General features: G+C 38.8%; 1 protein-coding gene across 1 annotated transcript in view; it reads right to left on the bottom strand.

The window, feature by feature from the left end:
• LOC124545680 (anoctamin-5-like) overlaps positions 1 to 13,917 on the bottom strand; it is a 349,333-nt gene that overhangs the window by 97,832 nt on the left and 237,584 nt on the right. Inside the window, exon 12 of the mRNA XM_047124626.1 lies at positions 9,599 to 9,742. Within this exon, the coding sequence (XP_046980582.1) occupies positions 9,599 to 9,742 (144 nt within the window). The remainder of the gene's footprint in view (positions 1 to 9,598; positions 9,743 to 13,917) is intronic.

Below are 13,917 nucleotides of genomic sequence, written 5' to 3' on the forward strand. Positions count from 1 at the left end.
AGAAAACACTACATGGCAAGCACCCGTATCATCTAACACAGCCACAAATCGATCAAGACGCATCCAACACATGGCTAAGAAAAGGCAATATATACAGTGAGATGGAAGGATTCATGATTGCAATACAGGATCAAACAATAAACACCAGATATTACAGCAAGCATATTATTAAAGATCCCAATACCACAACAGATAAATGCAGACTTTGCAAACAACAAATAGAAACAGTAGATCACATCACAAGCGGGTGTACAATACTAGCAAATACAGAATACCCCAGAAGACATGACAATGTAGCAAAAACAATACATCAACAGCTTGCCTTACAACATAAACTTATAAAACAACATGTTCCCACATACAAGTATGCACCGCAAAATGTACTGGAGAACGATGAATACAAATTATACTAGAACAGAACCATTATAACAGATAAAACAACACCACATAACAAACCTGGCATCATACTCCAATAAAAAGAAGAAATTAACACAACTAATCGAAATATACATACCCAATACAACAAATATACAAAAGAAAACAGGAGAAAAAATTGAAAAATACATCCAACTGGCTGAGGAAGTCAAGGACATGTGGCATCAGGATAAAGTTGACATTTTACCAATTATACTATCAACTACAGGAGTCATACCACACAATATCCACCAGTACATCAATGTAATACAGCTACATCCAAACTTATATATACAACTACAGAAATCTGTAATTATTGATACATGTTCAATTACCCGAAAGTTCCTAAATGCAATATAACACATACCATACAGTTAAAAGGAAGTGACGCTTGATCAAGGTCCGTGTCACTTTCCATTTTTAATCAGACTTAACGTCTGAGAAAGTAAAGAAAGAATGAATAATAATAATAAGCAGAAGATGATGATGATGATGATGCATAACTTATCTGACAAAAGAAATAATTGTTTTGTGGGATTTTATGGTTTTGTACATAATTAAGTACATTTTAGGATGAAATAATGTGTAAGTTTTCACAATTCTCCATTTTGGATTTTTGTATAAGTGGGAGTTTTCATGCTTTCCCATTTTTTTGGACGAACGTACAAGATCCCAACAGATACATTAGTTCACAAATTTACTTCTGGGCTGAAAATCAGATATTCTTACACTGCAGTGACATAACAACTTGTGCTAACTGTACACTTCCTTGTTAAATGTTCACTTGTAGTCATGCTTATTTGATTTCATCATGCTCACAGCAAAGGAATCTGTTCTCGGAGGCCCTAGTTCCTTCGCAGCTAACTTTTCCTGGTAATTTACTTTTCTGTTCCCAGAAAGAGATTTTCACTCTGCAGTGGAGTGAGTGCTAATATAAACCTCCCTGCAAGATTACAGATGGGTGCTTGATCAGGACTCGAGCTCAGGACCTTTGTCTTTTGTGGGCAAGTGGTCTGCCAACTGATTTACCCAAGCATGTCTCATGACCCATCCTCACAGCTTTACTTTCCTGTTAGCATTTAAAATAGACTCGACAGAGCCCATGTTTACATTGCACACAAAAGCCAATTCCTGCACGGTAAACAACCAACTCCAAACACAAATGTGGAAATGATTAAACTGAAGCAGTAATGATTACAAACATGGTCACTCGGCTAGAATACAAATGAGACACTCAGATCCATAAGGGCCTAAAGCACACCACCATCAACCCCACATTTAAGTGAAAATCAGAGAATCCAATGAAACAGCTTTACATGAATTTTCATATATACAATGTGGGCCTACAGCACATATAAATCTGACTCACCATTAAGATCAACAGATTTCAGAAGTATGAATAAATGATTCATCAGCACAGATAAAACCACAACTTAATATACCATATAACTCATACAGAAACACATAAAACAAGTTTACTGTACAACTTTAAAATACACTCATGTCCAATCTAATTTCACTGCAGTATATAGTGAGTGAGTTAGTATATCTGAGGAGTGTGGTGTCATCCAGCAGGATTTATGCTGAGCAAATGGGAATAAAAGTCTGCCGCCTTGAGCTACCATCTGGTGGCACTAAGATAAATTTCTAGTTGAGTGGCAAGGGCTAGCTGCACACACCATGAACCGTGCATACTGTTTACCAATTTCGCCCATAAGGTAATAATGTCAGGTGAGATGTGCATGTGCAAGAGCTCTTTAAATTGTGCACAACTGAAGGTGTGCTCATGATTCTAATGCCAAGATTCATAGAGTCTAGAGAAGCAGTAACATGGTGGATTTAAGTGCCACTATCTTTCAGACTGCAGCATCTATGTTACGTTTAACAGCATTCAAACAAAAATAACCAATAAATTTGCAAGGTGTTGAAAATTATGGTGTTCACATGCTCTTGTGCTGTTACACAGCAGCCACCACTGGAGCCAAACATAGATAGTATTGCATTCCTATGCAGCTTCAGAAATGCTTCTGCATGAGCATCATGAACTACTATCTTAACAAACTGGTTGTGTTGTAATATCTGCCCTTGAGCAGAGTGCAATTTTGCAGATGAAAAGCAGTTTTGCAGATGAATCAGTTCTAATTGCATTTCCAAAGGCACAGTATATGGTGCAGCAGAAATTGGGCATGCTAAGTAGTTTCGGCTCTGAGCACTATGGGACTCAACATCTGAGGTCATCAGTCCCCTAGAACTTAGAACTACTTAAACCTAACTAACCTAAGGACACCACACACATCCATGCCCGAGGCAGGATTCGAACCTGCGACCGTAGCGGTCGCGCGGTTCCAGACTGAAGCGCCTAGAATGACTCGGCCACACCGGCCGGCACTAAGTCGTTTTAATTCATTTTGTACGCTACACAGGTCTTTACACCTGGTCTGAAAAGATTGACAGAGTTTCAAAATATTTTGTTGATAAGCTCCAAAGCATGAGTCTGAAGATAATTGTAGCAATGAAAGGTTTTCAAAAATTTAGGTTTCCTGTAGCAATCAGCCTGTCAAAAAGATTTAGTTTTTCCAAAAATTCACTGATTCTATCATATGTGTCATTTTCTTTGGGTGAAAAATTTATTTGATTTATGGGTACTGTGATAGCAGTGAGAAAGACCAGGTTTGAAATCCATTTCTCATCACTGAGTGCTGGCTGCATCTCTACTTTCAGTTGCATAAGTAGGGCAATTTCCTTCCAAGTAGCAAAAAATGTGGTGAGAACTTTGTTTCTACTAAGGCTTCATGCTGCACAATGATAGGGTACATCACCATATGTTGCTTCCAGGTCTTGCAACAAAATTTTGATTTGGCCATGATGCCTTATAAAATTTACACATTGTACCATCACCTTCATCACACTGCCATAACACACTGTGGCAAATATGTTTTCAATGGTTCATGTACCATCTAAAATATATCACAACCTGTGATTGTATAATGCATAGGCATAACATCTAACAGTACATTCAAAACTTATACTTCCAAGTGAACAAGCAGCACAAATATTGCAAGCTGTGTATCAAGTTTTAATGAATAAGCATCAAAATTCTGATATTTCTCCTTCAGTTAGTTTTCCACATCTGTGCCCATATCTCAGACCCAATGAGAAATTGTTTTTCTGTAGAGGTAAACTTCTTCACATTTCTTTACCTTTCATACTGTTAACACACTCTAAAACAGGACTGGCCATAGTGTGCCAAACTGCATGCTAATTAGATGTGCGGGCCACATGTGGGACAGCCTGTCTCAGGTTGCTCGGAAGTACACAGTATAGCGCAACTTTTCATTTAGTATTGAGGTGTGGAATTTTTTGTTCAGCATAACTCTCTTCAGTTTGGCAGAATTGTGGTGTCAGTTTACCTTCTGCTATTTGTTCATGGTATGAAGGACATTCACAGCCCCAATGGTATGTTTCCACAAAAAGAGGCAGTCTAGCAATGTATCATAACAAGCCCTTAAAAATGATCTGAATGACAGGAGAGAGGGATAAGATTTCTTATTACCTATTATACAGTGGCGTTATGAACAGTTACTGAAAATCTGCTATGAAACGACATTACAATACTATGCAGAAAGAATTTAAAAATTTGATTGACAATGAAAGAACAAAAAACAGCAACAATTGACAGGCGAGATTCTCTGTTCTGCACATCAAGAACCACTTTGTGCTAAACTAGCTGGTATGGAACACATGAAGAAATTGGTGGTAAAAATAGCAACATTTCTGAAGTCACGCACATTATTCCACTGTCAGTTGTAACAGTTTTCAATAGAAATGAATGAAGAGTATGGAGACTATATATTACAGCAAAGTGTGCTGGCTAAGTCAAGGGACATGGCCTGAACGATTTCTTTTTTAATTGCTCTTGCTGAATTTATGAAGGAAAAAGAAGTGCAGGAACAAAAATTAGAACATCTGGCATGGATATCAGACCACACGTTTTAAGTGGACTTTTCTGCACACTACACACTATAAGTACTGCAAGGTGAGAAACTACTTGTTTCCCATTTGATGGGGGATGCAGTTAAAAAGAAAATCACATTGTAGACCTGCTTAGTCCACCCACCCAGCACTTCTTACTCCAGTCATGTCACAAGCTTATCCTACTCTGATAGAAGCCAATCCACCTATGAAAGCAGCCATGTCGTATACCAACAGCTGAGCACAACATACTTTATTCTAGTGGCTGCTTCACGGCCCAGGCCATTTGGATTCTTCCCTTCACCACCAGCTTTTCTGAGCTACACAGATGGGAGTCATCCTTACAAAACATTGTCCACACCTGTAACCATCCTGGCCTCCATCTCAGGTAACCCAGTGTTCCCACAACCTCCATGCAACAGTTTCTCCTACCGCCATCCTGTCACCCCATCCACATTCACATCCCCACATAACCTTAAATGTGCACCATTCCCCACCTGCCCCTACGATTGTGCATAACATGTCTAGTCTGTATACTTGCCACCCTCCGTCCCAATTCCTATCTGGAAAACCAGATGCCTCCTGCCAAGCCACTAACCACCCATCCCTGATACCTCTACCTGCCTCCCATTTCCCTGTCCCTCTACCACCCCATCCAACACTAACCCCAACTCAACCAGTCCACCTGCTAAAATACATCACTGGAACTGTTAGCCAAGACAGTATCCAGCATGGGCATAGAGAGAGAGAGAGAGAGAGAGAGAGAGAGAGAGAGAGAGAGAGAGTCATGTGTGTGTGTGTGTGTGTGTGTGTGTGTGTGTGTGTGTGTGTTTGTTTTACTCTATCTTGTAAAAGTGTAGCTCCAAAAGATAGCAAGTTTTCTTTTTTTTGTGTATGCCTATCAGCAACTCAATACTTTACCTTTCCGGGTGTTATTTCAGAGAAAGACAAAGCATCTGAATGAAACTGAGGAGAAGTGGGACACTGAGAGGTGTGCTTACAGTGCTTACAAGTTCAGGAAATAGGGGGAGGTCATTGAGAAGTCATTCAGGTAAAGAAATGTATGTTAATAATTTATCTAACAATACATACATATTACACCAACTCTTTGTATAAAATATCTATGTAATGTGTCCTTGAAGTCTTTCACAGTGGCATGCTTCAATAAAATCTTCTTGGTTTACAAACCGTGTAATTCTGAGTAAAATACTTGAACTTTCAACAGTTGTCTCCACCATCATTATAAACAGTTAAAACTAATAACTGCTGGGGATGGCATGACATTCTTCTTATATAGATGCAATGGCAATGTCTGGAATCTTCCAAAGAGGGCCCAAGTGACGCATGCATGGAAGGCAAGTTGGGCAACTGATAGCAGCTCCATCCTTACACAGATCCAAGTGAGATCAGACACTGCCAGAGGCCAGTTCTATGTCCAAAACTGCCTATAAGTGCCAAGCCTCCGTCCTTGCTTTTGTTCAATGTCCAAAACCCACGACCATCCCTACTAAGTGTGTACCCCTGATCACTGTTAAAATTGTTGCTGCTCGTTCTAATATCTCCAGCTTCTTTCATAACAGAATCCCACTATGGAGATGTTTGAATCAAAGCTCTCATATTTTCAAATTGTATTTTATTCCCATTTTCTAGGCAATGTTCAACACAGGCAATTTCTCAAGTTTCCTTTGTTTAATATGTTGCAAGTGTTCCGCACAATGCTTAGCAACAGTACAAATGGTTTGACCTATGTAAAAGCTATCACATTCACATGGGACACAATACACACCAGGGACTTGAAGGCCTATATTGTATTTAACAGGGTGTAACCTATCTCCTATCTTGGATATGGTGCCAGAATACTGGTCTTAGTTCACATCTCTTCAGCACGCACCCTGTCTTGCTAGACGTTGCTCCGTAGTGTGGAAGGAACACAATTGGCTTGACCTCTTTCGCAGCTTCATGAGGCATTTTTCATTGGTGACACCTGCTTTCTTGTGTAATGTGGTGAACACTGTTGGCATTCAAGTATGCGCCAGTATGCATAAATTTCCTGTAAATTGAATGCCCAAGCTCATGCTTTCCACTCAACTAAAACATCCAGATCAGAAGCTTGCCATTCCTCCTGAACTCAGTAAATTTAATGTTGGGACACACACCATTCATGTGGCTGATGAACCACATTGCTTTTTCACCATGAGGCCATATCAAGAAGGTGTCGTTGACATACTGTAGGAAGCAAATTTGACATACTGCAGGAGGCAAAATGGACACAATCTCTGTAAGTTTGGAGCTTTTTCTTCAAAGCTGTGCCATCTGTCATCTCATAATATTTGTTGTGGTAGAAGAAGTAAATTGTCATTAAAGTACAGCAGAACAGCTTAACAATCTCAGGGAAACTGAAGGGACAAGAGATCCACTGGTCCAAAAGATCCAGTGTGTCTTCTGCTGGCACCCTTGTAAAAAGAGACACAACAGCCAGGCTAACCATTATGTCATTTTGGCCTATCTTTATTTCCCTGTGGGTTTCAACACATGACTGCAAGTTAACAATATGATGTTCACAGTGCACCAGTTTTGGTGCTAATAACCCTGCCAGGTGTTTTATCAGTCTGCAAGTGAGTGAACTGACTGCATCAAATATAGGCCTCAGAGGACCTTCCTTGTGTATCTTCAGCAATCCTTAAAGCCTTGGAGATCTGGCAACTTGTGGCATGAATTTTTTTGTCACTTCTTTTTACATACCAGAGTTCCTTATTAACTTCCTTGTCTTTCTGAAGATGGTCTGTGTTGGATCACGACTAAGCTTCCAGTATGTGTACTGGCTAATACTGGGTTTCAGTGGCTTAGCTTTCACTAGGATATGGCTAGCAGTTTGTCTGATGTCTTCATCATGCGAGGAATACCTAATACAGTGCTCTCTGATCCTCTAACAATATCCAACATTGGCAGACATTTGGGGTCTGGAGAAAAATTAAGGTCTTTACTCAGTGCTGCAACAGATCCAACACCCAGCTCTTGGATGGAAAGACTAACAACTGTTTTTTTTTTTAAAAAAAAAAAAAAACTTGGAACACTGCTGAGACATTATCTCACACAAACTCATGTGCTGTTTTGGCTGCTGTGGTTACATCTACCACTTGAATAGTGACAAGGTTAACGCCAGAAGTAAATGACAATCAAGCAGGGTTCTGGCATTAATATCAAGCTCATACTTCACCCATTAGTCTTCTTCAAAATTCTGTCCACTGCAACAGTTCAAATATGGTGCTTGACTACAGGAAAGTGAGGACTTACCTCCTTGTTCTGGCATTGTTGAAAAAATGCTAAAGAACTCAACAGATATGATATTTTCTTCTGCAGTTTTTCTAAACCGTGCCAGCAGTCAGTGATTTCAACTCCTGATAACGATGGCAGGGACAGCTATTGAAAGCTCGAGTGTTTTGTTTATAGTGACATGGGTTGCAAACCAAGAAGGTTTCATTAATATCTATGTAATGTAAGTAACAGAATAGAATTTGTCATGGATATGGACACTACAATCATTTTGCATAACAAACTTCCTATTCTGTTGCATGCACGCCCTTAGAAAAATCTTGCCCATATTACATGTGTGTGTGATACTTTGGGGGTGGGGGTATCTAATGTAGTGGAATAGGAAAATATTTAATGAAAAGTATGATTCCAAACATGTCAAATAACGCAATACTACAACATGATGTTTACGTGAAGTTACATAGATGCAAAAGCTTGAATTGTAATGTTGTTGAATTACTGTACTAATGAGAATAAGTTGCCTTAAGATGCATTGTGGTCAATTAAGATGAGTTCTAATTAATTTATATGTATACTGAACAACCAACTGAAAAATATGTCAAAAATAATACAAAAAAGCCTAATTCTTCATTTATGGAATTTATACATAAAAAAGTGATAGTAATTACAAAGCATCCAAATGTAAAGACACAAAATTTATCTTAGGAACAAAAGTCACACTGTATTTGTAAAATAATGAACATAAATAAGACGTTGTTACTGATGTACATTTCACTTTAAAGTGAAAACTGTGAAGCCTCAACATGCTAACTCTTTCAGAAAACTTGCAGTGATTTTGTATGGCCAAATTCCATAACCAGTTTTGCAAAAGCATTGAAATCATCACTGAAAATTCAATTAACTTAAGTTTAAACAAGGCATAATGTAGCTTTGGAATTGTGGGAACCAATACAGGCACCTACAGCAGTACACATATTGCGTCAGTCTTGCCACAATTTTAGTTTTGCTTAAATGTCTCTGAAAGTGCTGTAATTAGTCTAATGTTGTCTTCACAATTGCTATGGGAGTGAAACACTGGGATTGTAGTATAGTTCTAGATTCAGCACTTTCTATGTAGGTTTCCACAGGATAGTTTGTGTAGGAAAGATCTGCCAGTTCACTTCATTCAACATCTTTGTGACTTTCCTCCTTGGGTCCAACAAACCTGTGACCATTTGTGCAGCCATCCTTTGTTAGACCCATTTGGTACAAGTCTCATCCACTTAAGCAACATTCTATGATGGGTCACATGCACATTTTCTATGCAGACTCATTGCATTACCCCAGTATTCAAACAATGAACTGCAGTCCGTCAGCTGCTTTACTTACAACTGAGACTTTGTGATTGCTCAGTTTCAAGTCCCTACAAAGTGTTACATCCAGATATTTGTAAGAGTGGCAATATTTTAAAGGTTAATACAAACTTACAGGATGTTTCAAGAACTTGATGTGTGTTTATCTGTGAATTCTTTGCTAAGTGAAAAAATTAACCAACACTAAATTTTTAATTGTTTGTTACGCTGAAGGGCACTCTACAACACAATGGATGAATCAATTTCCAAAACAGAGAAAAGAAAGGACATACCAACTCCAATAGAATCATGCATAAACATACTGCACTGTCAAAACCAATCTCTTGGTTTATGACAGCATTATTTGAGTTTACATCTTACATTTACTATCTACTACAGACCTTCCTTAAACAAAGGAAAAATAAAGATGGTGCACATGACAGCAATAAATGAAATTAATTGTATGTAGCATTTTCAATGGAGTTACTATGCTATGGTTATTATGTGGCTATGGCAATTTTACTCATATGATTTAATGACCTATTACTAATCATTTTTCAATTCTTTCATGTAAAATTGGTGACACATAGAATTATAATACTCTGTACCTTAAAAAATGCTATGTATATGAGAGAAGCATAGAAGTTGATTGATTGGAAGACAAATATTTTAAATGTAATGCTCTTCTCATACTCTCCAGCTGTTCTGGGGTTTTCCAAGTTAGTGAGGACTCTTGATAACGATTTGTACATCTGCAACATAAATATTTAAAATAAGAAATAAAAAGATGGAAAAGCAAAATAAAAATTAAGTTAATAACTTCCACATTTTTGTGCTGTATTAACTCTTGAATAATGGCATGACAGCGATTTGGGCAGCCCAACAGACAGTACGGGAACATGCTCCCATTAGGTGACACCTCAAATTCAGCAACCATATCACTTGGTGGGGTTGTCTTCAGGGGCAAGTACCAATCATGGCAGAAATGTCATATGAGTAAACTGCAACAAATGTTGTGACAGTGCAGCCACTTATAGTTCATTATGCTTAGACCTATTTTTAAATTTCTTTGAGCCTTGTAGTTATTGTAGGGATGGGTCTTTTCTACCTATTTTAATTCTTTAACTGGCAACAGTTTAAGCATTTTGGGTTGTTGTTTGGTGGTGAGTACTTGTGACACAAAAAACAGTGCATAATCTCATAATATAAAAAATATAATATATATAAGAAAACCTAGCTTTCCACACATCTCAATGTTTATGACATCATACCTCCTGAACGTATATAAAAAATCTTGCATTCAAAAATACGGGGTGGGGCAAATGAAAGTGACTCAGAGAACAGAGTTCCAAGGTACAAAGAAACACAGCAGATGAAAATAAATACAGAAATAATCTGACTATAGTAGATGTTCAAAAACTAACTGTCTTCCAACAGGCTGGAGCAACTTCCCATACAGTCAGCCAAACCTTGCAGCACATTTACACAATCTTCAGGCCACCCAGGTCACACGATCTGTCAGTGTGCGATTACTTTGTGTGGGGAGCCCTCAAGTCTAAGGTGTATTGCAACAAGAACTGCAGCACAATTTTTCGGATGAGACTGCAGTAATCCCAGCAGTCCAGCCTCGATCTATCTTCAGCAACTTGCTGACTAGGGCCCAAAAGTGCGCAGAGATGAATGGTGGTAACTTTCAATATCTGGTATAGTCAGGTTAGTAATATATTTCCTTTTGTTTACTATGGTTCTTTGTGCTCTGGAACTCTGTTCACCATGCCAGTTTTACTTGTCCCACCCTGTAGTACTTTTATTGCATTTCTGAAATCTACATACCTTAATTGGGTTCAGAAAATAATGTTGTTGAGATGATGTTCTTCTAGCCAGACACAAGTTTGGATCCTCTCCTGAAAGTTACACATGGCTCTCTCCAACATTTCATTCAGTACAGCTTCAATTTCCTGATAAATGGAAACCTTTGGAATATCGATTGTGCAGAGCTTTTTCACGTGCACTCTCAATTTCAAAGAGACCACAAAAAAAAGAGACAGATTTATAGAGTGGGTTAGTGTGGCGCCAAAGGAACATAACCATATTGTGAAATGACGTCCTGTGAACGTTTGTTGAATTCTTTCCATGGATGCTCTCGCCATGTGAGCTGCGGCACCATCCTGTTGAAGCCACATTTCTCTCATGTTCACTTTATGCCTTTCAAATCCTGGATGAAGAAAGTTGTTTAACATTTTGATGTAGCATGCTAATGTCATAGTAACTGTGGTTTCTCCGTCTTCAAGAAAGTAAGGTCAAACAATCCCTATCTTGAAGATACCACACCAGATTTTACTTTTGAGCTCTGGAGAAGTTTCTGGTGTAGTGCATGTGGGTTATCAGATGCCCAGTGCCAACATTTCTGTACATTAACATACCCATTCAGATGAAAATCAGCTTCATCACTCATAACAGTGAGACATCTGCATTTTCCATTAAGAATAGCATCCATTATGCCACAAAGTTTTCTGCACTGCACAAAATCTATCTCACTTAGCTTCTGGACAATAATTATTTTGTATGAGTGAAATCTCAGATCATTGTGTAACATATGATGAAGCAGACAATGTGGCACACACAGCAATACAGCCTGTCACCTAGCAGATAATGTTCTCACTCTATCTACATTTCCTGGAGTTCAAACTGAATGAGGAATACCAAATGGTTTGTTTTTCATCAGAGTTCCAGTACACCTAAATGCTGCCACCCCTCAGAGTACAGTGTTTCAATGTGAGACTGCATCTCAATGTCCAACACTAAACTTTTGACAGAAAAGACATCAAACTGTGACCACAGAATCATTGTTTCTGAACTGTCTGACTGTGAACACATGATCGTCTATGCTCCAACACTCCATAGCGACTGAACTTGCATTGACTGAGTTGTCTGCCAATGGTTGCTGAGTTAAAAAACATGTGTTTCCTCTGCTCCATCCTGTACCTTTGCAATCACGTTGAGTAGTATATGTGGATACTATATGATGCATAATGCAGTGGTGGATACATATCAGGGGTGGGCACGTGCCACCGACCCCCCCCCCCCCCCCTTCCCCTGCCTTTCAGGGCCACCTGCATTGCCACCCATGCAACTCCCGCCAGTCAGCCTGCATGCTATTCATTCAATTCTTTCATCAGTCGACTGGTCTGAATAGAGTTATAGGGTAGTTGCATTTTCCTATGTAGCATGCACATCCACATCATCATACTTTATACATTTCTGTCTGACACACAGAAAGCTAACACATACCAACGAGAAAAGTTGTGGCCATTCTAGTGATCTCGATACGTTATTCTCTCTGGCATTTGTTTGAGAAAATTAGTGAATATTCTACTGTTTTCTTGTAGTACAGACAACCTTTGATACACAGCGTTATACATATGGACTATTCGTGGAATAGGAAGCTAGTTTACATTCAAAAGCAGAAATATTAAGACTGAAGAATGAATAAGTAAAAAGTCCTAGTTGTAGCACGTGCAAGTGTGAAGATTAATCAAGGGTGAGTGTGACCAGTTGATTGTGATGTATTAATAATAATAATTCATAGTAACAAAAATGCAGTAAATGAAGTAAAGGAATACAAGCGTCTCAAAAATGAGATCGACAGGAAGTGCAAAATGGATAAGCAGGGATGGCAAGAGGACAAATTGTAAGGATGTAGAGGCTTACCTCACTAGGGGTAAGATAGATACTGCCTACAGGAAAATTAAAGAGACTTTTGGAAAAAAGAGAGCCACTTGTATGACTATCAAGAGCTCAGATGGAAACCCAGTTCTAAGCAAAGAAGGGAAAGCAGAAAGGTGGAAGGAGTATATAGAGGGTCTATACAAGGGCAATGTACTTGAGGACAATATTATGAAAATGGAAGAGGATGTAGATGAAGATGAAATGGAAGATATGATACTGCGTGAAGAGTTTGACAGAGCACTGAAAGACCTAAGTTGAAACAAGGCCACAGGAGTGGACAACATTCCATTAGAACTACTGACAGCCTTGGGAGAGCCAGTCCTGACAAAACTCTACCATCTGGTGAGCAAGATGTATGAGACAGGCAAAATACCCTCAGACTTCAAGAAGAATATAATAATTCCAATCCCAAAGAAAGCAGGTGTTGACAGATGTGAAAATTACTAAACCATCAGTTAAATAAGTCATGGCTGCACAATACTAATGTGAATTATTTACAGACGAATGGAAAAACTGGTAGAAGCCAACCTCGGGGAAGATCAGCTTGGATTCCGCAGAAATATTGGAACACGTGAGGCAATACTGACCCTACGACTTATCTTAGCAAATAGATTAAGGAAAGGCAATCCTACATTTCTAGCATTTACAGACTCAGGGAAAGCTTTCGACAATGTCTCAAGGTGGTAGGGATAAAATGCAGCGAGCAAAAGGCTATTTACAATTGGTACAGAAACCAGATGGCAGTTATAAGAGTCGAGGGACATGAAATGGAAGCAGTGGTTGGGAAGGGAGTGAGACAAGGTTGTAGCCTCTCCCCAATGTTATTCTATATATATATATATATATATATTGAGCAAGCAGTAAAGGAAACAAAAGAAAATTCAGAGTAGGTATTAAAATCCATGGAGAAGAAATAAAAACTTTGAGGTTCACCGATGACATTGTAATTCTGTCAGAGACAGCAAAGGTCTTGCAGGAGCAGTTGAACGGAATGGACAGTGTCTTGAAAGGAGGATATAAGATGAACATCAACAAAAGCAAAATGAGGATAATGGAACGTAGTCAAATTAAGTCGGGTGATGCTGAGGGAATTAGATTAGGAAATGAGACACTTAAAGTAGTAAAGGAGTTTTGCTATTTGGGGAGCAAAATAACTGATGATGGTCGAAGTAGAGAGGATATAAAATGTAGACTGGCA

This window comes from Schistocerca americana, chromosome 8, assembly GCF_021461395.2.
Source record: "Schistocerca americana isolate TAMUIC-IGC-003095 chromosome 8, iqSchAmer2.1, whole genome shotgun sequence".
Classification (NCBI taxonomy): Eukaryota; Metazoa; Arthropoda; class Insecta; order Orthoptera; family Acrididae; genus Schistocerca; species Schistocerca americana.